The 26,272-nt window shown below is 37.4% G+C and overlaps 1 protein-coding gene across 1 annotated transcript in view; it reads left to right on the forward strand.

Moving 5' to 3' along the window:
* COL12A1 (collagen type XII alpha 1 chain) overlaps nucleotides 1–26,272 on the forward strand; it is a 106,468-nt gene that overhangs the window by 66,310 nt on the left and 13,886 nt on the right. Inside the window, 18 exon segments of the mRNA XM_056343522.1 lie at nucleotides 221–295; nucleotides 853–992; nucleotides 2,923–3,046; nucleotides 3,251–3,394; nucleotides 5,634–5,798; nucleotides 7,977–8,015; nucleotides 8,110–8,248; nucleotides 10,391–10,533; nucleotides 10,903–11,012; nucleotides 16,144–16,293; nucleotides 17,511–17,588; nucleotides 18,209–18,295; nucleotides 19,103–19,156; nucleotides 19,678–19,773; nucleotides 21,627–21,680; nucleotides 23,140–23,193; nucleotides 24,330–24,383; nucleotides 25,491–25,562. Of these exon segments, the coding sequence (XP_056199497.1) occupies nucleotides 221–295; nucleotides 853–992; nucleotides 2,923–3,046; nucleotides 3,251–3,394; nucleotides 5,634–5,798; nucleotides 7,977–8,015; nucleotides 8,110–8,248; nucleotides 10,391–10,533; nucleotides 10,903–11,012; nucleotides 16,144–16,293; nucleotides 17,511–17,588; nucleotides 18,209–18,295; nucleotides 19,103–19,156; nucleotides 19,678–19,773; nucleotides 21,627–21,680; nucleotides 23,140–23,193; nucleotides 24,330–24,383; nucleotides 25,491–25,562 (1,778 nt within the window).

Genomic DNA, 26,272 nt, shown 5'->3' on the forward strand with positions numbered 1-26,272 from the left:
AAAGTGTTACTGCTATAATGATATCATGTACCTTTGCTTTAACAATAGCTAAATCTCATTATTTTGTAACAGAAGAATTTTTTCTTTGCCAGTTATACATTGTTTAGGTTAATGAGAAAAGATCATAATCTTTCTGTGTGGTAATATAATACATAATCTGGAGTTTTTCCTTGAATGAAATAATTTATATGGAGTACAAAAAATTATTATATCATTTCAGTAATCAAACCTACAGAGGCACCAACTCCACCACCTACACCTCCTCCACCTCCTACGATCCCTCCGGCTCGGGATGGTATGTTTAGTTGTAGAATTATTCAGTATTTTTGTGTAGTTGCTGCACTGCTTCAGAGTTCAATTCTACTTTTTCACAAATTTAAATAGATTTAAAACTAGCACATCATTTTAGGGAAATGAAGTTTGAGACCAGTTTCCTAATGCCATCCGTTTGCTCTTGAGGTTTACTAGACTTCAACATTTCCTGGTGTAGAACAGTAAGGTGTATATATCTGGGGAAAAAATTCATGATATCCTATAGCTCTGCAGCAAGTCTGTGAGTCTGTCTGCCCTCAGAAGACAGTTTTTGTTTTATGGTAGCTTCTCAGAAAAAAAAAAAAGTAATTTAAAACATTCATATTTGTTTCTTGAGCTCTTCGTCATTTATGGAAATTTTCTTGATAATTTTTAATAAATGTTTTTGTGTTGAGCATTAGCCATCTGCCAGGTTGACTGCATGATAATAGAAGTTTGCTGAATATTTGTCATTCTTGAATTTTCAAATTTTGAAGCAATGTTCTGTATTTCAGCGTGATATGATTTATATGTTTTAAGTGTACCTTCTTGTTCTTTCAGTATGCAGAGGTGCCAAAGCAGACATAGTATTCTTGACTGATGCTTCCTGGAGTATTGGTGATGATAACTTCAACAAAGTAGTGAAATTTGTTTTTAATACAGTAGGAGCCTTTGACTTAATTAATCCTGCTGGAATCCAGGTAGGTTTGTATTTCCATTGGGTACATTTTGGAGGGAAACTGAAGGTGAAGTTGAAATGCTAAAGTTGCATCTGATTTTTCCTTTCTTTCAGAATACTGTCATTTGTTTGTATTAGATTTTTGTAAAACTCATGTGTGCACATGTATAATTATTCGTGAAATATATTGATCATTTTTTAAGTACAAAGGGAATCCAGTCTATCCTGAGAGGATACTATTTTGAAAGACAGAAGTTGTAGTGTGTGGGAATCCTCCAGACAGAGAAACTGGGGTGGTGTATGGTCAACGTATGGTTAATTTTATATTTTTGTTTCTTTGTATAGGGCATCAACAACTGGCACACTGCCTAGTTGTTATATGCTAGGTTTTGTCTGTGTCATACCAGAAACCTGTTTTGGGGACAGTCTGATTGTTGAGTGAGGGTTATGCTTTAATTTCTCAGTGTAAGAAAGAAGTCTTGTGCATGTAGAGTCCAGTTGGCTTGCTATTAGCCTTGTCCTGTTGAGCTCCTAGAAACCCACTGCACCAAGTAGGCAGAATCCCTTTGGGAGAGGCACTTGCAGAAGTCTCTTCATCCCATCCTACAGATAACGTGGGTCCACTCCACAGTGGGCATAGTGAAAGTATGAAAAGGTGAAAAGTTAGTTCTCTTAATGAGTTAATGCATCTTTAAAGAGTAAACAGTAACAGCTAATGAGGAATAAACTTTCAGGATTTCTGAGCATATCACAGTTATGTCAAAGACATTTCCTGTCAGGCTTCTTACTATAAGTCTTGTACCATTACTGGTTTTCTTCTGCTTATGGGAAGCTGGATGAGATCACTGCCTAGTTTCCCATAACCATTTCTCTTTCACTAGATAAAGTGAATGACATGAGATGTAAGAGAGTTTCTTACAAGGTGTTTCTAGACCATAGCAATGACCTGCAGGTGCAATGTATTTTCCTTGATTAAAAGGCTGAAGGTGGTTTTTTTGGGGGTGCTTTTTTTCTTTAATATGTGGGAGATTGTGGGAATGATGTTCCCAATTAATTATAAAAATTATTTCCATTGCTCATGAACTGCCTTTCATCTTCCAGGCATATCTTTAGGTCTTTGATTCCCTATGTTTAAAGCTCTAGACATTTTAAAGGAAACGATACCCTTCATACCTTGTCTCAGACAGTCTTTATCCTTCCTAGCTCTAATCTAGGTAGTTTTCCTTTCCATTTGTTTGTTTGTTTGATGTCCCCCCCCTGCCATTGTATATCTGTGTCCCTAGCCTAGAGATAGAGAAGTCCTAATATAGGAGATAGAGACATGTAAAATGCTAATGTTTAGTAAAATATTTAAGTTACATATCTCTTGAGATGCAACAATCTCAGGTTTTGAATTGGATATGAATCATTTTAAAAGGGGAATTTAATTCAACTTTACAGAACACTAAAAGCAGCAAATATAATATATGAAATATATTATTTATATATGAAATATAATATTTAAAGATGATTTTAGAATAAAGTTACTGTGATTATATTCCAGTATTTAAGGCAAGAGAGTACACAATTTTGTATATATCCAACTTTAGAGAAATTCTATTGCTGAATTATTTTGTATTTCCTAAAAAAATGGGAAGAGAATAGATACTGTACATCTGCTCAGAAGCAGAGAATAGGCACTACGTGTACTGCATTATAGTAACAGCAATGATTTAATCATGTATATTTAAGGTCACATCACATTTCATACATGAAAGAGAAAGAGGTGTGTGCACATTGCTATGATGGTATCTGTGTATGTGAATATATATGTGTGCGCATAATTGTAGATACATGAAAAGATTTTGCAATTATTTAACACCTATTAATATACCACAATACATATTTCAATGGAGAGAGCTGGTCTGAATGTGGAGATAGGAGGCTGAACACTGTGATATATTCCATTTCAGGTTTCCTTTGTGCAGTACAGTGATGAGGCAAAATCTGAATTTAAACTGAATACGTTTGATGACAAGGCCCAGGCCCTGGGAGCTCTTCAAAATATTCAGTACAGAGGAGGAAACACAAGGACAGGTAGTTCTTAGCAGTAGTTATATTTCTTATAAGACAAAATATTTTCAGAAACTGGCTCATTATCCTAATATTGCATGGCTGAAGAATTAGGATTTTGTGTTCTTCAGTTGTAGCTGTGTGGCTGTTGCCCTTTCAAAGTAAAATAAGGGATTTCTTCCCTTATGGATAATATGGCTGACTCCTTGTTCACTGTGTATGTTGCAGGCAAAGCCCTAACATTTATCAAAGAAAAGGTTTTGACTTGGGAAAGTGGCATGAGGCGAGGTGTTCCCAAGGTACTTGTTGTTGTCACAGATGGTCGGTCTCAGGATGAGGTGAGGAAAGCAGCAACGGTCATACAGCACTCCGGTAAGCAATTCATGGTACCTGGCTGTTTCCTTTTCTTATGTGTTAAGCAATGCAATTGTAAGTGGTGCTTCAATTATCTGGGAATGCTTTACTCATTATTTATGGAGTCAGAGATATATTCTGAGTATTTGGGGATAACTAAAAAATGTTTAAGAACTTAGACTCTCTGGGCCAGACTTACTTTTTCTTTCTCTAGTATTCTTTCTGGGGAAGGATGTGGCTTCCCAAGGCTTTCAAGCAATTCCTCATGCATATTGCTTTATAGACATGAATTTTGGTTACTTCTTTCTCTCCTTGCTGTGTGGACCCCAGGAACCGTTGTGAAGTGTGCTCCATTCTAGTGCTTTTGATGTAATGGGCCTGGCTTTTTCATCTTTATGTTTTCCTGGTATAAACTAGTAAATCTCCAGTTAAAGTAGCTGCTTTTGATGGAGCTGGGTCTAAACTGACTCTTTCATTGCCTTTTGAGCTGAGAAGTGTCACAGTTCCTCTTCAGATTTGTTGGATGTGACTATAGATGCGAGTCTAACAATCTATTCCTGTCCTTGCACCCAGCAGTTTTGCATTGCAGTGCATGAACGACCTGGAGTCCTGTTCCCTGAGTAAGGAGATGTACTTCCTTATGAAAATCACTGGCTTGTAATCTACAAGTGGTCATCTTCTCTGCCTCTATGATCTGAAGGAATCACCTCTGTCTAGATGGTTTCTAAAGATGTTTGGCTACCCCATTCATAAAAATCTCTACGGTCTCCCTGGATTATCTGCTTCAGTGCTTAACTAGCATAATAGCTGAAAAGCTTTCTCACATTTCACCTAAGTGCTTCTTCAGGCTAATGAAACTATTGTTTTCTTTTCATTTACCTAGTTAACCAGGAAAGCTGTTGATCACTGTCCGCTGTGATGGGCCTTCATATTTGAAGCCTGTTGTCATTTCCTGTCTCTTCTCATTTCTAGACTAAACAAACCCATTTCCTTCAACCTCCTGTTGATCATGTTTTCCAAACCTCTTATCATTTTTGCTCTCCTCTCTACTTGCTTTGGTTTCTTTGCATCTTAAATGTCATGCTCAAAGCTGGACAGAGTATTTCAGCCAAAGTTTCACCACAGTTGGCTACAGAGGAATAATTAACTTACTTTTGAAAAACTAAAATTTTAAATAAAGTTAGCTTTATCATTTGCAATAAATGTGAATTCTGCTTTCAGCTTCCAACCAGCATTTCCAATATCTGTGCAGTTTCTTGTCAGTTAAATTTTGTGAGAGATTTTCTTCTAGATAGTGCTGAATTTTGCAGTGACTTTTTTTTCCTTCCTTATTTTGCCAAAAAGAGGTCAAATTACAACAGGAAGGCTTAGGTGTGAGAAGAGAAAGTAAGAAATAAGCCAGAGACAGAATTCTGTAAAAGCTAGAGGATAGCAGGAAACAAAAAACTTGACATAAAAGGCAAGGAGACGCTAATTTAATGATTTGAAAAGGAGTATCACCCTGACAAAGGAGATTATGCTGTTACACCTGGTGATATAACTAAATTCTAGGGTCTGGGTTCTTGTCATTTGACTTAAGCCATCTAACAACTAAATGTCTAGTCTAAGGTTGTCATGTGGGGTCCTTTTATAGTTAGGGAAGAGAGCAACATACAGGATCCACAGACCATGGCTGCTTCAGTCTTGAAGGTAACATTTTAGGGAGGCGAGATGAATTGCATTCTGAATCTGCCCATGTCTGCCTGTTGGTTATGGAGGAAGACTAGACAACTAGTTTAGACTTGTTGCTAACTTGGAAAGTAAAAATTGGTGAGATAAATGCCAAAAAAGTGAGAGAAACTGAGGAGCATGAAATGCAGGAGATGGCAACAGACAGAGGTCTGGATAACTAACAGTCTGCACAGAGATTTTGAACACAGAACAGATTGAAGATACAGTAGAGTTGAGAAGATTGTACATTTTGTATGAAAGAGTGAAGGGACCATGTAGCCGAGGCTATGTGAGATTGGATAATGTCCAACAAAAATCAATGAAAGAAAAAGGAGAAAGTTTTGAAGGAAACATGCAAAAATCAGTTTAGTCCCTCCTGACCTTTGTTACGGTGAAAGATTATTCAGAATGTATGCTTACAATGAAGGTCAGATCGAAGACTAGCAGAGCCCGAGAAATCGATGATAGAGATGGTTTGTGAAATGTTGACCTGATAAATGGTCATGTATATTTACTACATTTCAAGTAACAAGTGTTATTTTTACAGGCTTCAGTGTCTTTGTGGTTGGCGTGGCTGATGTAGATTACAATGAGCTGGCCAAGATTGCCAGCAAGCCCAGTGAACGTCATGTATTTATTGTTGATGATTTTGATGCCTTTGAAAAGATTCAAGATAACCTTGTCACCTTTGTGTGTGAGACAGCTACCTCAAGTGAGTAGAAGACGTTGTTTTCCTTTTTCCCAGATTAATACATTTGCTTATATACTAGCTACGGTTGTGTGACAGGTTGACCCTGGATGGATGCCAGGTGCCCACCAAAGCCACTCTATCACTCCCCTCCTCAGCTGGGAGAGAAAATATAAAGAAAAGGTCATGGGTCAAGATCAGGGCAGGGAGAGATCATTCACCAGTTACCATCACAGGCAAAACAGACTTGACTTGGGGAAAATTAATTTAATTTATTACCAGTCGTATCAGAGTAGGATAATGAGAAAATAAAAACAAATCTTAAAACACCTTCCCTTCACCCCTCCCCCCCTCCCTTCTTCCCAGGCTCAACTTCACTCTTGATTTTCTCTGCCTCCTCCCCCCCACAGCGCAGGGGGATGGGCAATGGGGGCTGGGGTCAGTCCATCACACGCTGTCTCTGCCGCCCCTTCCCCCTCAGGGGCAGGGTCCTCACACTCTGCCCGGCTCCAGCCTGGGGTCCCTCCCATGGGACACAGTCCTCCATGAACCGCTCCAGTGTGAGTCCTTCCCATGGGCTGCAGCTCTTCACGAACTGCTCCAGCCTGGGCTCCCTCCCACAGGGTCACAAGCCCTGCCAGCAAACCTGCTCCAGCCTGGGCTCCTCTCTGCAGGGGCCACAGGTCCTGCCAGGACCCTGCTCCAGCGTGGGCTTCCCTCGGGTCACAGCCCCCTTTGGGATCCACCTGCTCCGGTGTGGGGTCCTGCACGGGCTGCAGGTGGGTACCTGCTCCACCATGGACCTCCACAGGCTGCAGGTGGGTACCTGCTCCACCATGGACCTCCACGGGCTGCAGGTGGGTACCTGCTCCACCATGGACCTCCACGGGCTGCAGGTGGATACCTGCTCCACCATGGACCTCCACGGGCTGCAGGTGGATACCTGCTCCACCATGGACCTCCACGGGCTGCAGGGCACAGCCTGCTCCACCATGGACCTCCACGGGCTGCAGGGCACAGCCTGCCTCACCATGGGCCTCACCACGGGCCTCACCACGGGCTGCAGGGGAACCTGCTCCAGCGCCTGGAGCAGCTGCTCCCCCTCCTTCTGCACTGGGCTGGGGGTCTGCAGAGCTGCTGCTCTCATGTGTTCTCACTCCTCTCTCAGGCTGCAGTTTCTATTGCGTAGGGCTTTCCCCCTGCTTCTTAAATATGCTATCCCAGAGTCACTACCACCATTGCTCATGGGCTTGGCCTTGAACAGTGGCAGGTCCGTCTTGGAGCCAGCTGGCATTGGCTCTGTCGGACATGGGGGAAGCTTCTAGCTGCTTCTCACAGAAGCTACCTCTCACACTACCAAAATCTTGCCACTCAAACCCAATACAAGTTGTCATCCCATCTAAGGTCCATCAAAAGAAATGTTCATATATGTAAGTTAGGTTTCATATAACTGGATATAGTTTTAGGAAGCTAGGGTTTTTTTTTTAAATTTTGAAGTAGGTAATATATTTTATGTAATCTTGTTTCACTTTTCAAAAGTACTAGTGTAACAAAAAAGAAAGTAACAACCAGTGAGAATTACTGCTCTTTAGGAAGTAGAATGACACCCAATGTGAACTGGGGGGCACAACAGGTCTCTTATTTACCAGTGGTCTAGAGGTGCTAAAAAGGTGTAGCTATACTGTATGGTGCTGTTTTAAAATTATCTAAATAAAGTTCAGTTGTTTACTCAACTGAAATCTTTCTATGGCAAAAATGAGAAATTCTCAGGCCTGTTACGTGCGACTGTGTACTCCTTAACTGTCTCATCCACTGGCTCCCGATGAGCCATGTAAATCTGCAATTTTTCCTTGTGAATCTGACAGCTATTATGCAGCCTGATGCATGCCTTAAATATTCATGGAAAAACTGTGTCATTGTGCTCTTTTCTTCTTATGAATTAGACTCTTAAAATATTTGGGGGGTTCATTTGTTATTCCATACCATTTATTACAGTAGAAATATCATACTAAACGTAACGAGTAAAGATGTTAACAGTACATCTACCGCAGAACAGTACACAGTATGACAAATGTAACAAAATCTGGGTGATATTTAATAATAGCACAGACTTTCTGGCAATAAAACTTTTTAAAATATATATAAGTTAATATCCTGTTAGATTTTATGGTTTTGAATTATATCTTGTCTCATGTCTTTTAGCTTGTCCTCTTATTTACTTGGAGGGATACACTTCGCCGGGTAAGTAACTGTCTGGTATTTTGGCATGGGTTCATTTGTGTCTTTTACAGCTCTACAGTGTTTTTATTTTTTTGTTTTCTCTCTGGATTTAAAGGTTTCAAGATGCTGGAATCGTATAACCTAACAGAGAAGCATTTTGCTTCTGTACAAGGGGTATCACTGGAATCAGGCTCTTTCCCAGGCTATGTAGCATATAGACTCCACAAAAATGCCTTTGTCAGCCAGCCAATACGGTAAGTAAACCTGAAAGCCTCATAATTAGGACGAGCAGGTGAGGCAGGATTAACAGAGTTCATAGATGATAGCATTAGTATCTTATGGAAGATGCATTTATTTGGTATTCTTTTTACTGAATTCCAAGAAATATGCTCCAAAGAGCATCTATCATTGTTCTTATAAAATGCTAATCTATTTCTTTTGTCGCAATCTATTCACTATTAATCCAGTTGTTTATTGTTCTCTTTAGACATTATGTTTCTTAACCATTTGAGTTATATATAATCCACAGTTTGTCCTTAGGCAGTTGAAAAACAGCCTCCTTAGTACAATGAGTTCCATGTTGCTGGAGAGAAATGGTTTCAATATGGAGTGTTAAGCACCACTTTTTCAGAGGCATCATTCATACTGCAATAGGGAGCCCGTTGACGCCATTGATTTTCTCCTCTACTCGATTTGCCGTATTTGGAAAGTGGAGTTTTCAAGGGCCTGTGGTCTTAAAAGTTTGGTTAGAGAGGGATAATATATGGTCATTTTTGCCAACATTTTTTCACAAAACCTGAAAAGACTTAGTTAGCAGTTAGTTTTACTAAGAGGGGAACAGTACCTCTCTCTTTTTCTTTTTACATTTGTTCTCCCACCTATTTAAGTAAGTTTCAAAAAAAGTCATTCTGAGTCAGAGGGCATGCATAAAGTTAGCCCATTATCCCTGTTAAATTTAAGGAAATTTAATCTTCTCTTCATACCAGTCTTTGAAATCTTCTGCAATCCTGGCAGATCAGGTAAAGATCAGATCACAGGCACAGGAGCTGAGGTGTATGAAGAAATAATTTCTTTTTGCCAGCCTTCACAGCTCTCAACTTTAAAAGTGGAGGACTTCAGGACTCTTTGAGTTCACTGATATGCCATTATATCTATGGGGTAATAAGTCTCTGACAGTCTGGATTTTTACAATCTAGGGAAGTACAGATAATTCCAGTTTTGCAACTCTCTTACATTAAGATAAACCTTGCATTTAACAGGATAAGATGATAAAAAGACAATAAAAAGACAGATTTTCTATTTATTTCATATTTTTAATAATACATAGTCTGTTGTCTGCTGTAAGAGGTGGAGTAGACTTGCCAGAGTATTCTGGGCACTTATTTTTCATGAGAAGCCAGAAAATAAAACTCACTTTAGACTGAGTCAGCAAAGCAATAAAAACATCCTGATCCTGGTGGCATAGTTGTTTCTGTATCTGAAATAAATTTGTATCCAAGTTATAAATAGTGTTTCTCTATCTAATTTAATTTCATTCTTGCTCTGTGCTGTGTCATGTTGTTGACTTAGTGATATGGCTGTTGCAGTGTCCCATATGGGTACTGTATGCATACACATCCTGCAGTACTGTATGGTTGCATAAGCTTTGCCTAAAATACAGAGCAGCTCCTCTCTTCATTTTAAGGTTTCCATGTTTATGTTCATGAGGCCAAATCCCCTTCCCAGTTTCATTAGAATGGTTGAGGAGAAGCAGAAGCTACATAATTTCTTACAGTTCCCTTCCTGAAGTCCCTCCCATCCTCTTCAGAAAATGCTTGAGGCCATTTAATGCACGTGTTTGTTTATTTTTGGCTTTTTTAATATCTAACAGTCTGAACATCACATATCTAAACCTCAGCCACTGATAAATGTGGTGGAGCACAAATACAACACGCGTTGCAGAGAATACATTAAGTATGTCTTTCACTGTATCTGTGCCTGAAGCAATAGTTCAGTGTGTTTTCTGTTGCCTGTCTAAAACAGGACAGATGAAAAAAGAAAAAAAAGCTGTGGTCCTTTTTTCTGTAATTACCATCAAGGAATTTAAAATATATTAGTTCGTACACAATCTTGCCATGAGAATGTATCTCCAAGAGTTTATGATCTTATTCTATCTTCCTTCATAACTATGGCACCTGGACCAAGTGAAGACAGGCTGTGAGTTCATCTTAACAAATCACATAGTCTTTTTCATCAGCAAGTTTTATTTGAGAGAGTAGCTAAAATTCTCAGTTTCATTAAACACTGTGGTTTCTCTGTTACTCTCATGTCTTTTCTTTGTAAAAGAGTAAATTATCAAGATCTTATTTTCCTCATGGGTTTCCATGTGAAAAAATGTCTTCATATTGTCTTCACAGGGAGATTCACCCAGAGGGATTGCCACAGGCGTACACTATCATTCTGCTATTCCGTCTTCTGCCTGAATCCCCCAATGAGCCTTTTGCAATTTGGCAGATTACAGACAGAGATTACAAGCCACAAGTTGGAGTTGTGCTTGATCGTAAGGATGATTATGCTTATTGCACAGAGTTTGTACATTACATTACTTTGCATGCATTCTTCCCAAATATTTGCAAACCAAAAGCATTCCTACATGGTAAAAGGATTATATATTTTTAGTTTTAGGAGTTTTTTACTTTGTACATCAATTATTTTTTCAACTAAAAAGAATTCATCTAAGCTACGTTTCAACTTTGGTATTACGTCTAGAACCAAAGGAAAATACATCTATGTACTTATGGGTCAGTAAGACCATCTATAACCTATGTTTACTCACTTAAGTGGTATACTACATTTTATCTGTAAGTGTATTTTAGGATGATGGTTTCAGTAGTACATATGAAATGAAATATATTTTAATTTATTGCAGCTGCCAGCAAAGTCCTGTCATTCTTTAACAAGGATACAAGGGGAGAAGTTCAAACCGTAACTTTTGATAATGATGAAGTAAAGAAAATCTTTTATGGAAGCTTCCATAAGGTAAAGGATCGAAATTAACAATGTTGCTTTCTGAAGTGCTGTTCTTTGAAACAAAAGACAAGCAAGCAGAAGTAATGGTCAGTTATATCCAGTCTTTGTATAGTACTGTTAGTTGACATAGGGACTTACAGTTGTAGCTCTTCTTTGAACCAATGAAAGAGATTTGTCAAGAATTTGTCAAGATTGTAGAGGGATATATCTGATTCGTGGCATATGAAAGAGGAAGAATAAAAGATAATCTGGAAAAAAACCTGAAGTTGTGGTGAGAAAAGACTGGAGGGAAGTGTAATGATTTTAAATCATTCTGAGAAGAGGAAGATGTAGCCTCAGAAAGTAAGTAGCTATTGACTTATAGATAAAGGCAGGGAACCAATTGTGGGAGGAGAATAGCATATTGAATAAGATTCATATGTTTAAAAAACATAGTACATGGATATATACGAACATATTTTGTATGTATGAATGTGTATTGCTGTATTTTTGGCTTATATTCACTGGGCCTAACATATTCCAAAGTCATGTTAACTGAAGAAGCAACAATAATGAGAGAGAGCTTATAAAAGATCATATGATCGATTTGTGATTCAGAATGAAACTCACGTTTTTTAAATTGTCAAAATGGCTAGTGAAATCCTTACGTGTTACTCCAACAGCCTTAAATTGTGAGAGTTTTGTGTTTGTTTTTCTAATTTTGTGCACTGAATTATGAAAACTTGATCCTGCCGGGCTTCCTTACCTCTAGTTATCAGAAAGTCTTTGACTCAGGCTGTGTGTATGTATGAAACACAATTTAAAAAATATTTTCTTGCTGTGTTAAGTATATATGCTTTGGGCAAGAAAGTGAATTGCATTTGCAACATTTTTGGTCAGCTGAATTGCATATTCTCATGTTTTCGTTTATCTCCCTTCTGTTTAGTTTAGTTTTCTTCTGATGACTAAATATGGCTGGAGTATAACATTTGTTTTCTTTATGATACCCTCTCCTGCATGACTAGTCACTACCAGAATTCCTTTGAGGATACTGATAAGAGGTTGCCTCTGTCAACTTGCTGATACTGGAGGCCACGCTGTCAACCTAGCTGTGCTAGGCTGAAAGCAGGGAGCAATTGTTGGTGCCAGTATTATGTTTTGTGACTTCATCTGTTTAAAACATGGTTGACTACGAAAATCACAGAGTTCTGTAAAAGCCATTGGTTTCCTCAGAATTTGACAGAGGATAATTTCCCAGACTGCTTCTATGTTATATACAATTATTCTTGTTTTATAATTTATTTAATGGCTAATTATTTTTACATATATAAAGAAACATTTATGTCATTGACTTTGTAACTGATACTTATGCATAGGTTTGGATCCTGCATTAGACAGCCTCTATTTTGTCCTTGGCATTTGGCTTTTTGCCTTTTTTTTTGATAGCTTAGTAGGACAACTGAACTCTAAGGAAATGTATTAATCTACTGGAGTGACAAAACTGTCAGTAAAGGCTAGGGTAGATACTGTTTTGGTGTAAAAGCTGAGTCATCTTATCCCCATTAAGTACTGTTAAGACACAGAACAGTATGTAGCATGCCTCATTTCAGATATCAGTGTTAGAGCTGAGACTTCCCTTCTTCAGGTCAGTGGTGTGAAGCTCTCTCTACATCCTGTACTGCCAGCAGTTGGTTTTAAGTGTCTGCTGCTAATTTCATTGACATTCAGAGTCACTTATTTCCTTTTAGTTCCTTTAAGTGTGATAGAGCTGAACAGAATTATCTGACAGCATCTACAGTAAAGGTCTGTTCATTTATCAGAGCAAATGGGGAGCAACCTGCAAACCCAGCAATACTAGCAGTTATGTATAACTGTTTATTACTCTTGTTGGTGAAAAACAATTACTGGGGAAATAAAATTCCAGAATTATGTATTATTTTAATAATTAAATCCATACGAACGGAAAGCAATCCTAAGATGCCAAATGAGGTAGGGGAGGAACAGCCAGTTGTAAATTATCTTTAAGCTCTGGAACTACAAATTCTTGCTTATGAGATGATTTCATAAGAAAAAATATATCAGTTATTTAGTGCAGTGTGTTGTTGCCCTTCTTTTTTTTCCTGGAAAGGAAACAAAAGTTCAGATTTTGATAGTATTTAAAGTAACTGGAGTAGCCTTGATTTAAAGAGCTCTATTTGGGATTTTTCACCATGTAACTGAGCTGACTCCTCTGGATTCTCTCCAGGATGATTACTGAGATTGCTATATGACTCAGGTTGTTAATGATAGCATCAGGGGATTCCCCAGCTTATGTGCTAGGAAAGCCTTGTGTATCAGCCATGTTGATTAGCTCCTAATAAAAGATAGCAGTAGTTTCAGCTGGATGAAGGAAGGAAAGTAGGATTAACACATTTCAAAAGGTACTTTTGCAATTTCTCCTACCGTCTGGTTTCAAAGAAATGACGAATCTTTAGAATGCAAGGAGATGTTTTCCAAAATATCAAACATTTTTGTGGCTTTCATTCGATGACTTACTGGCTCATTCAGTGAAGCACAGTTAACTACACCTAACTGTGCAGGGAAATTTACTTTGGCATACTGGAACACTTTGGGTAGCATAGCTATGGTGAAAGCTGTTGAATCTGGCAAGTCCCATAGGAAAAATCCTGACTGCCTGAGACAGTCATTAAATTTATAATTGAATGTTTTGGAGAGACAGACGACTTCTACTTTCTTGTTCCTACCATGCTAGACTTCCTTTTAGATTGCAGTTTTGCAGTAGCTAGCCACAGGAAATTTGATAATGAGTGTATGTCTTTCTGCTGATGTACATATGGGATAACAGTTTGCTTAGCTTGTTGATGTGGTTCATTTAGCAGCAGATCAGAACACCACCAAACTGTATCTTAGAAAGGGTCCAGAGAGGAAAGATTAAAGTACGTTTTCTTAAAACCTCAGTGCCTTCTGGCACTGGAAATTGTCAGAAGTGATGCTTTGTATTGGTGCATTAGAAATTGAAGAGAAAGTTTCTGTTAACATTTTGTTGAAAACAAAATGTAGCAGGACTGAATACGGAGATATTTTATTTTTTTTAAACACTAGATGCCTACTTTTATTAGATTTATTCCTGGGCTATGAGATTCAGGCTGGAATTCAGAGCTGGCATTAAATCATCCGTTAGCTGACTGAGTCAATGACTTGGGGGAGTTCTGCTTATTTTTGGTTGCTGGGATCACTTCTTTGGAAGGAAAGGCGATGCTCAGCAGTCATTGCTGTTTGAACATTTTCACATTGATAGTCCCTTTCAGCATTCTGGTATAGATTCCCCTCTCCAAAGTTCTGTGTGCAACTGAAAATGCAGAAATATAAATTTGCTATGCAGATATCATTTACTTTATTTAAATTGTGACAGATACTTAGCATTCCAGTAAAAGGACTTACATGTTAGGTGTCTTTCGGAATTAGGGAATTACATCTGTGATGAGTTTAAATTGTTTGATGCATTGGTTAATGTGTAACATTCAGTCATATAATCAAATGACTGAGAATACGATGTATAAATGACAATTAATTTAAGTTTTGGCATAGCACTTATTTTATTTTGTGGAAAGTTTGGTATGCAGTACCAAACTATGCTTTGCACACACTCAGTTATCTTTCCATTATTTTTTTATTTGGTCAATGAATGATATTGGGAATGTTAATTAAAAACCCACTTGTATACACAGCACTGAGAACTTGATTGTGATGCCAACTGAATTTCAAATGACAAAAAATGGGGGCAATTTCAAAAGCCTTAATTCCAATTATATAAAGCATAAGCACACAATGTTTAAAGAGTTTTAGATAAGCTATGCTGATGCCTTGGAGACAACTCCACATGGGAAAATATTTAACATGGAAAAAAAGAATGAATTCTCAGGGGATTGTTCAGGCACTTGTTGACTCAGGACATTTAAGGAAATCTTTGTTTCAACTTTATGGCAGTTTTTAAGCAGTCATCAAATAACAATATGTTTTTGAAGGGTTATGTACTGTGATAACAGAAGCTTTAAAACATAAATACATACTTCAAGGATTCTTTGCTGCTGATCTTACTGTGGTGCTATTTCAACAATTACATAGTTGTTATAATGTTTTATATAAATATATGCAGTATGTAAAGTATGTAAAGCCACTGAAATATTTCTGTTGCCTTAAGATGTTCTTCCCTCAGATGCATATCAGATTTACTAAAATGTCACACACGTTTTTCTTTCTTGGAGGCTCATGAATGTCTTCTGTTTTCATAGAAATGTAAGAAATTCAGTTGTGTAACATTAGTCGTATGTACTATAAATTTTTGGAATGGTAACCTTCACTTCAATTTTGTTTGTTCTTCTGTTTAAGGTTTACTGTGTTTTTCCCAAACACTTCATTCTCTTCTCCTGGTAAACATATTCTCCCTCTGTCACAGTCATTCTTTTCTCCCTTCTAAGTTTCTCTTATTTCCAGTAATTAATCTCTTCCTCCTCTTCCCTGTTTCCCCTTATTTTGGCATATGTTTTTGTAGCCAATTTTTTTCTCATGGAAATTTCTCTGTTGCATCTTCCATTATGTTGTCTTTTTCTGGGCAGGCTTCTCTGCTCACTTCCTGTATCTCAATGCAACTAATGCCTCTGGTTGAGTCATCTGTGGAAACTGAACCCTGGATCTTTGGATCTGAAACAATCCAGTCTCTGAACTACAGACAGAGTCTATTAGCCAGTGGGCAGTCACAGACTCATAAACCTCTTGTGTGGTCCCAGCCATCAGAAGAGGACAAGCAGAGCTTATATTCACTTCCTCTCAATAATTCTTTTTGTTTTTTACTTCTATTCCATCTTAAAGCAATTTTCAGGCAAGCTTTTTTAAACAGATCGTTGTAATTCAACTATTACACTAAATAGTACTTCTTAGCTGTGCTTGTGTATTCATCTGACTGACCTTCAACATATTTTAAAGAGGTTACTTATATCATAGAGTTTCCCTGAGTTTGAATTTTTCCACCAGTTGAAAGTAAAGCAGGATTACTAGGAAGAAAATTTAAAATTGTGTTACCTAAACAGCAAAATACTGTTAAAGTATTAAAATAAATATGCCTATGTGCCTTTCCTAAATACTATGTTAAACTTTTTTTCAGGTCCATATTGTTGTAACTTCATCAAATGTTAAGATTTACATTGACTGCAGTGAAATACTGGAAAAACCAATTAAGGAGGCTGGGAACATGACAACTGATGGCTATGAAATACTTGGGAAACTTCTAAAAGGTGACCGGAGATCAGCAACTGTAAGCGATAAAGATTAATCCATTCATTAATGCAAGCCCTTGAAATTTTCTGAGTAAAGAGATTAGAGATTAAGGATTACTAAATAGTCAGTATTACATCCAAAGCTTTGAAATGCCTGTACTGCAAGACCCAATATACTTAACTAACAAGTTTGGTCTTAATAACTTCTCTTTCTACCAGAACTGCAAGAACAAAAATCCAATACCAGAAAGTTGCAGTTACATAAATTCAAATGAGCATAAACATTTTTCTTCTGAAAGGGAGAACAGTTAGTCATTGGAACCATTTACGGTGGATTTTCAATCATTGGAAACGTTTAAATAAAGATTGTTTTGTTTGCCTAAAACATGTTTTCTAGTGAACAGATTTTACTTCTGGCAAGTGCTATGGGCTGTCTTGTACTGGGTGATCAGGGTAATCTCTGCTAAGTTTATGATCTATAAACCTATAATGTAAAAGTGGCCGCTGCTATGAAGGGCACATCGATTATCTTGGTGGATGAACTATACTTAATACGTAATAAATGCTTTTACCTGGGCTTCATATTAGAAGATTTAAGTTTGCAATCTGACCCATCTATGCAAACCCTAACACCTGAAGAAGATTCTTTGTGCTCACCACCAGATGTTTGGTTTTATGTATCAAACTACAGGATCATAGCTCTTGGGATGAAAAAAAGAGAGGAAACTGCTTTTACCGTACAGTCTACCTAAAGTCTCAGTTTCAGCTTTTCTGCAGAAGATTTCCCTGCTAATGTCAGTGGAAAGTTTCATACATGAATCTGAATTAATATATGATCCAAGGACTGCAGTCTTTAGAAGTGGTCCAAATGTTATTGAGCCAGATTTCATGTTGAAGTGCACAGCACAGGCAATCATCTGATTGTTCATCATAAGTATTATTCATCATATATATATGCATAAGTTCATGAGTATTATTCATTAAGTATTGAAAAATATTTATTCATTCACTTAATTTAGTTACTTTTTGCCCCAGAACAAGAGCAAGCATCAGTGCTTTAAGTTCTTATAGCCTTACACAAGCTTGGTTTTCAATTTTGTATTATTTTAAAATCATGCTTTTGTCAGCGTCAAAAAAAGAAAGTCTGAAAGATGTTAGCTATATTAGAAATAAATAGTTTGATGAGTAATTTTTAATGATAATGCCACTAGATTTCATCTTTAGTATCTTTCAAGAGTCCTCCTTTCTTTTACAGTTAGAAATCCAGAATTTTGACATTGTATGCAGTCCAGTTTGGACTAGCAGAGACAGATGCTGTGATCTTCCTTCTATGGTAAGTATAAATGAACCAGAGGCTATTCAGAAAATCATTACTAATAGCAAATTTAACAATATCATTATTAGCCTGGTATTATACCTCATACTGACAACATACCTAAATCACAGTTGTCAGAGCAGCCAGTGAACAGCAATGCATTTCAGTTTTGTGTCTGAGGTAGAAAAATGTGCTAGAACTGACTGCCTTAGGAATGGTGGAAAAAATGTCATTAATATTTTGTATTTCAGTGATATTTAAGATCATAAGTATTATGAATGGAATAGCTATGTTATTTTTTAATTTAATCTATTCTTAGAATGGCATTCCAAAAGTAACTATTCTTTGTCAGTTCAAGCTGATTGTATAATGGGTATAACTATTAGAACAACAGAAACTGCATATGAATCTGATTTCGCCTGTGCCTCTGTTGTTAGTGTCCTGTATAGCTCGCAGAGAAAATGTGCTAAAAATGTGAAACATTCTGTAGGAACATTTGGAAACGCCTGTTTAGCTGTGAGTTTGACTTGTACTTGCAAACAGGGTAATAGAGCTTTGCTGTTATTGTTTTAGAAAAGTATGCTGCCACCAAGTACTTTTCTTTAAAAGGACAGTAACAGTTGTGATTAAATTTTCAGAGAGATGAAGCAAAATGCCCAGCTCTTCCAAATGCTTGTACCTGTACTCAAGACAGCGTGGGACCTCCAGGGCCCCCTGGACCAGCCGTAAGAAACTATTCACCATAGACAGATTTTCCGATTTTTAAAATAATGGAAGTAGTTTTGTGTTGATCTGTGGTTTTGTGAAGCAAAGGTCAGTCAGAGAGATAGTTTCTATCAACATGTACCACCGCTACTTGCTTATATAATAATCTGTTTCCCATATTTCCAACATGATCACTGTGAATAGCTCCTCATTGTATGATAGGTTGAAAGAAACTGGCCCCATCTCAGCTGTCTTGCACTTCATGTACAAGATATTTTTAATGGACTGTGCAAATATTTTCCCTGAATACAGAGTCAGGATTTCACTCCAAGGAAAGATTTTTTTACTCTGTCAGGGAAATAAATTAGTTAGCCTCTTTCTTTATGTGGAGAGATAGTAATCTATGGAATGGATATGCTCTTACCAATTGCTTTCAGTATAAAGGAGTTATACTCAGCCCAGTAGTCCTTCTACTTTGGAGCTATCAAAAATGCACGAGAAATATGAAGCCCAGTTAAGTTGCCTGGCAGTCTACTGGAGAGGTGTCCAGAGATTTTGATTAATATAAATTGAAGAAGTTTGTGTCTGCAGAGAAAAAAATTACAATAATTTCTCATGGGTTGAGTTAGCAAGGTTGAAGCTGATGTGGTTTACTTGAGTTTCTGATGCATCTTTTATTCTAGTAATCTTTAGCAGTGTGATCTATACACTTCAAAACTTTGGGCTTTCAGTAAAAGTTTGATAAAAAGGTTTCGTAACGCATACCAGTATGATGTTCCCTTGCTTTCCCTGTATGAAATATGTTTTATTTCCAAATATTAATTTAGGGTGGCCCAGGTGCTAAAGGTCCTAGAGGTGAAAGGGGTTTGACTGGATCATCTGTAAGTATCTTTCTGGAATGTTTCTATAATGTTGCTACATGCTTACCTGAATGAAAGTGTGTATGCTTAGTTTTATGCTGAGCTAAGAATGGAGATTTAAAATTTACTTAGAAATATTCCTACATGTTGTTTATGTGCAGCCTACCTATTTGAGACTATATATACACAGCCTATGTATATATGTAGCCTCGAAGGCATTGACTGCACGTCAGGAAACTAGAGTACATACATCAGGGTGTTAATACATCCTCTGCAGCATTGTTGTCCTTTCTTCTGTACAGAGGAAACAGTTATAGTTCTAATTAACACTGCCAGAAGGCGTGTATTGACCTGAGACTGCCAACATGAATCAGAGAATAGCTTATGAAAGGATATGCCACTTGAATAACTGTTTCCACAGTTGTTCTAAGCATTAAATGTGTCTCCACGCTTCTAACTTAATATATTAACACAAAAGATTTTGCATTACAGATCTAAGAAAGGGTTGTCATTCACAATCTGTTTTAATTTTCTGCTTTAAGGGGCCACCTGGTCCTCGTGGTGAGACAGGTCCTCCTGGCCCTCAAGGTCCCCCAGGTCCACAGGGCCCCAACGGGCTGTCAATCCCAGGTGAACCGGTGAGTGGCCATTCTGAATGCAGGTGGCAATGTGTTTGGAGTCAGAGCTGTCCACGGGGATGGTGGTCTTGGAAAGAGGGTGGCAGCTTTGTCCTAACATTCAGTTTTCCCCGCAATGCAGTAGTATTATGAAGCAAGTCTCTTTCAAGACAATAGCATTTTTTATCCTGAATGTTATGTGTGCTCATGGGATGCCTATGAAGGGACAGAGTCTAAATGTTGTAATTGTGTATATTGTGCTATGTTGATTTTAGTCTTAGATCTTTTCTGTAAGGGTTGCATGCAATATTACTCTGAAGGCTTTCTCACAGTTACATGTCCAACTATTTCCTGAGCTTAAATCAGTAGCTGAAAGTTCAGAGAGGCAATGGGTGCCTATAGCTAGGCATACAAAACAGCTGTCATTCCTAGGGGGCTGTCTTGGCAACAGCATACATATTTTAGTGAGAGGCTACTTCTGATTTCATGTGCATATCTACAAAGCCAGAGTAACTCTATTAACACTGATGAAGCTTCACCAGATTCTGTTTTTCTTTGTTATAGCAGATAACATAGATAACCCTTTATCTAAATTCTGAATGTATTAAGACTGCTTTTGCCATAATCACCCCAAAAGCAGGATTATAATTTTGGTGTTTGCTGTTTAGGATTAGCTTGATTTTTAATAAAGCAGGAGCTTTCTTGTATGAAGTCTTTGATTGAAATATAGTTTATGGAAAAATAATCAGAATTGGTGTCTGATTGCACGCTGTCTCATTTCACATTTGAAACTGGTTACCTTTTAAGTTTATAATGTAATTTGGGAAATGGAAACCAAAATGTTCTTTAAGATAGACATTAGGTAAACCTTCTTTTCTGTTAGGACAAAGTAGAAAGGTTTTGTTGTACAGTGTAGATGCTTTTCATTTTTTTGTTATATACTGGGAAGAGAAACTTCATGAAGATGACCTAGAGGTGCCAAGCAGCAAGAAAGGCCAAACGCATTCCTTTTACATGTGGAATATGATAAATACATTTATTTGTCACATTCCATTTGAAAACCTCTGAAGAATGAAAACACCAGCTTTGGTGGAATTTCTCATTAGTTAACAATAAGTTAGAAAAAAATCATTTTTCATAGCAATTGCAATTCACATTGGCAGGCTATGTTTATAAGTTGTTTGATTATGTGTGTGACATCAACAGTTATTCATGCTGGGTTACCACACCAGCCACTGTGGAAAATAAATACTGTATTGTCAAATTTAACTCATGTGGATTTAGGCTGTGCATTTATATTACAGTGCTGTAGTGTATGTGGAATGCCAGCTAGTTGTGAAGGGCAATACTTTGCTTCTTTATTATGGTCCTACACCTTATGTCCTGGAAGTGTGTAATGCCTTTTAGATCATGGGTTAGAGAAAAATAGTGATACTTTAGAAAGAACAAGGTTTTACCTTTTCTGAGTGTATATGGCTCCATTAACCAGTTGAGAAAGATAAGGGAGGTTGGGAGAAAACATGTAACTCTTCTCTGCTTTCCTGTTTGTGAAGACATTGCTATCAGTCTCTCTTACTGAAAAGTCCATCACTTCCTTATCAAAATATGTGCCCCCTTCAAATGTCTGCTTGCTCATGTTTTTGATATAATGTCAACCAGTTACCCTGCATTTGCAAATGTTTGTGAGATGATCAGTATTGTCTCAATTAAGACATATATGTATCCTGATTTATTTCATAATGCATAGTTGGCTTATGGATTCCTTAATTTAAGTATCTCGCAGGAAATATTTTGTGTCCATTTATACAAGTTAATTATTTTGCTGATCTGTTCTGTCATTCAGAATCTCTAACAATCATTAATGAAAATTATAGGGTCGTCAAGGAATGAAAGGTGATGCTGGCCAGCCGGGACTACCAGGGAGATCGGTAAGTCGACACTTAGACAACATAATGTCATTTTACACTGTTCCTGATGTAGGTTGGCTGCTGGACAGTTGACATCACTAGGAGGCATGGGCTATTTTCATACCTTCCTAAGCAACAGTTTTGGAAACATAATTATCTTACACTTGGGAATTTGAAGTTTAAGAAATAGTAAACAATTCATAACAGCAAAAGTGAAAGAACAGCTGTACTAAGTCAAGCCAAATGTCTGCCTGGACAGTTGTGAATGCACAGGGACGGACCATTGGATTAGGGAAAGTACACTGATAACCCCCCAGGAAGGTTCCTCAACTTCTGACCACCTGCATTAAATGTCTTCCTAAGGTAAAGGTTGGAAAACATTCGCTGAACTCCTTTACAGCAATGTTGTCTAATTGCTTTCTACTTTTGGAAGTCAAATGGTCTTGGGAAGTCAATTTTATGCTTTCTGAAAGAAGAAAGCAATATTAAATTTCACTTACTTGCAGGTTTCCATATCATAAACTAGGATTAGGTTTTAAGGAGAAAAAATAAAATCAGCCAGATTTGGATAATCTAAGGATTTTAATCTGTAGATGTGGTGATGTAATATTCCTTGGTTACTATATTGTCCTTGAGTTTACTGGGGATATAAAAACAGTATGGGAGATGCTTAAATGGTGGTGTTTTCATTTAGTTTCATGTATCAGATAAGGTCAGTCATGGACCAAGGGCCTTGAATTCTTTACCTGTTTTATTAGTTCCTATAATCCTGAGTAATATACATTTAGGGAATTGTAATGTCCTGTAGAAAGCAATGCTACATTTTCGTGTATGGTGAGATTAGACAGAAAACAGGGTAGAACATGACAACATGATACAAGGCTGCTGAATACCAGTTCCTACAGCAATGGTACTGATCCTACAGAGTGTTGAATGAAATTATTCCTGAATGTCCTGTAATGTAGCATGTTTAAATTTAGGATTTATTCTTTACCCAGAAGCTACAAGGAACAGAAACAAAGAATTTAGAATGTGCACAATAAAGGAGCAGAATGTTAAAAAATAGAACAGTAGGAGGAAAAGAATGATGAAAGAAGAGTCTATTTTTTTTTTCTTTAGATACACTCTGATTGATGGCTGCAGCTAGGCTTTAGCACCACATGTTAAAGGATTAGCTAACATCTGTAAGTTATGCTTGTAAAGGCAATAAACCAGATATATCTGTTTTATGGAAACAGTACTGAAAATTATTTTTGAAGTTGAATTATGGGCTGGTAAGGAAATAAAAGTTAAAAGTAGAGTTGGGTAAAGACTCTTGTATGATATATGTTTTTTTCGAAAGGTTCATTTTGTATTTGTAAATGCCAAAAAGCAACACTGAAGGCAGTTAAATATTTAAATGTGTGCATATATACTGGGATGATTAGCATAAAAATGGTGTTCTTTCATGGATACAGCTTATAATTCCTCTTCCTTCTAGGGAACCCCAGGTTTACCTGGTCCACCTGGCCCAATGGGACCTCCTGGAGAAAGGGTAAGGTTTTCTCAGTTTATCTTGTGAAAAGACCAAGTAATGTGGTTTTGGCTTTTTTTTTTTTTGGGGGGGGGGGGGGGTCACCCCCTTCTTTATCATATCTTTCTATTTTCAAATGCTTTTTCAAAATAGTCCTTTTCTCATTATCCAACCTGGAAAGGTAAAAGGAAGGACTGGGAAAAACGTAGGGATGAAAACCTCCCCAGATAGCATTGGCTAGCCAGATAGGTTCCATAAAAATCGTGCTGCTCTCTTCCCAACTAGGTTTTCAGATGTCTGCACCCATAGAGATGTTATATCTGTAAAGAATCTCTATGCCATTCTTACTGTGAAGGTCAAGTTTGCTCCTTAACTATTGGCTATCTGGATCTAAGCACTTTTCTTTCTATGGGGGATTCTGAAATGTCTTCATAATGAAGGGCATGCACACAGGCATTTCTTTGTGGAATTGTTGCAATCCCTTACTTTTAATTTGGGGTCAGCTAAGTAAATCTCTTTTGTCTTCACAGTGGCATATCACCTCTGAGATGATTGAAGAAATGAATTACCTTTACAGTCAAAATTAATAGCTCATATATGCATTTATAGTCATCCTTTAGTAGGAGTTGATAGCCAGAAATGAAAACAGACCACCATGTGATAGCCAGTTGCCAAAGAACATACCATTGGATTGGTAATTAGTGGGTCATCAAGGTTGATTTGTGAATGCTATGTCAGATTATTGAAATGGGATTTCTCAGCATCACTTCTTGCAGGAGAAGTATCTGAGAGGGAGGTTATTATTCATTCAAGTAGAAACCTCAGATTTTCCAGCTAACCTGTGAGTGAGAGAACAGCAAATAGGGAGATCTTGCTCCTCTGGAATAGGACAACAATTCTTTTTCTTACAAATGTTGAGAAAGACTCATTCTGTCTTCAGTTAACAGCAACTGAATATCTTCTACATCGGCTGAAGCTTATTGCTCTATGGTCTGCTCCAGTATTGTGATAGCTATTTTTATAAACATACATTGTAGATATGTTTTGAAATACGTGCTAAAATAAACCAGAGTATTGCAATTGCATAATATTAAAGGCCATTTTAATCAGGCTACAGTCTTAAATTAATCTGTACTCATGCTTTTGATTTTGAATAGGGTTTCACAGGAAAAGATGGGCCCACAGGTCCCAGAGGCCCACCAGGACCAGCGGTAAATATAATATTTTCTTTGATATGCTCTTGAAACAAAAGACCTGAGCCAAGAAAGAGCTGCATTGACATTTTCAGTTTCTGTCAAATATGAAATGGATCCTTCGTTTAATATCCTAAACAGATCTGGGAAACTGTCAGTAAAATGTGAGCAGACAGCTGCATAAAGCCTGTATTCGCAAACATTCATAAGGGTATTTTAAAACTGATTCTGCCTGTGTAAATAAAGGAAGAGTAAAGGAATAACCTGGATTTTTAGCAATAATCTTCAAATGCATAGCTAGGTCTCCTGAAACAAATAAGCTCAATACTTGTAGTCTGGTGAAAAAAACCCACTGTTAATACAAGTTTTCTTGGTGAGTATCTGAGGATTAGTTTTTGCTTAAAAAGCTACTTTGTTGTATTTTGTGGGACCATGATAGAAAAGGTGTTGGTTTTGGAGAAAAACATATACTGGATCAGACTGCCTGAGATAGGCAAGTTGATGCAGCTTGATGTTACCAGGTCCAACCAGTAGCAAGATGGAAGATGTATTCCCAGTAGGCCTATGCACACAGAGCACACATTTACACCATGATATTTATATAGACAGGAGTTGCTAGAGCAGGGTATTATTTAGGCTGATCCCACTCCCACACAGTTGTCTTTCTTGTGCTTCTTTGTGGATGTGCAGATGACCTTTTATCACATAACCTAACACTGGTCTTTTATTTGTTCATATGTATCTAGTATCACTAGAATGACTTTTACAGACTTCTTGTGGACTTTTACATGGATTACAGACCTGCTAGATGAAGTTAGAAGGACAAACTGTCTTGTACTTCTTCAGGAATTTGTCATTAAAAGTGATACCAAAACCACTCTCTCCGTCTTTAGATTCAGAAATACCTGTTAAACTGTGGTGTTATGTAAAAGGACACATTTCCATGAAGAAACAAAAAATTTTTTCCAGAGGAAAATTTTCAAGTCTGATATGTACCTAACAGAAAAGAAACCTGATAGGAGTAATTTTCAGTATTGCTTTGCACTCAACACAGCAACATATTTCTTATTAGCACTTAGGCAGTTGTGGATTTCCACAATTCACTTTACATGTCTTCTGCTGTAGGGTGCCCCAGGAGTTCCAGGAGTTGCTGGCCCAAGTGGAAAACCAGGGAAGCCAGGAGATCGTGGGACACCAGTAAGATAATTATACACTTACAGTATCAAATTTAAAATTACAGTCTGTTGATGAATATGAGACTTCTCCTTTCTTTAAATACTTGTCTTGCTCTTTCAACAGTGGTTAATACAGTGGAGCTGACCTAAGACCGCAAGCCTTTTTTTCACAAAAAATTATTTTTACAATATGGCATTTTGCTGAGTTTAATAGTTGGGGCTGGAAATTGTGGTCTCTGGTTTCCACTAAAAAGATCGTAGGCTATTATGTGCCAAGACATATATTCCTACACTGCATAAGTATGAAGAACTAGGTCAGCAAAATGACTGGAAAGTCTTTATATTTGTATATGTGTGTGGTATACTGCTGAAGGTGGACAATATTTGATGATGTTACACAATCACTTCTGTTTTGCAAATATTTTGTGCATTTTAGAATGCAATTTAAAAATTATTTGGGAGTGGTTTCTGGGGGTTCTATTAAAACCTTTAAAGTGCATCCTGAATAAGAGAAATAAGGAGGTACCTCCCACCAACAGTTTCAGGAGAAATTTGAATTGATTCAATTAAAAAATCCAAGAACACAGTGTCCAATCCTCTTTAAGGGCGTTATATTATTTCCACATTTTGATGTAATATTCAAAGAAAATGACTACAAATGAATTAGCAAGGGAAATATTTTCCAGAGAGTGTAGCCCCAATACAACTCCTTTGGTTATCTCAGTATGGCAG

The sequence above is a fragment of the Falco biarmicus genome, chromosome 6, assembly GCF_023638135.1.
Source record: "Falco biarmicus isolate bFalBia1 chromosome 6, bFalBia1.pri, whole genome shotgun sequence".
Classification (NCBI taxonomy): domain Eukaryota; kingdom Metazoa; phylum Chordata; class Aves; order Falconiformes; family Falconidae; genus Falco; species Falco biarmicus.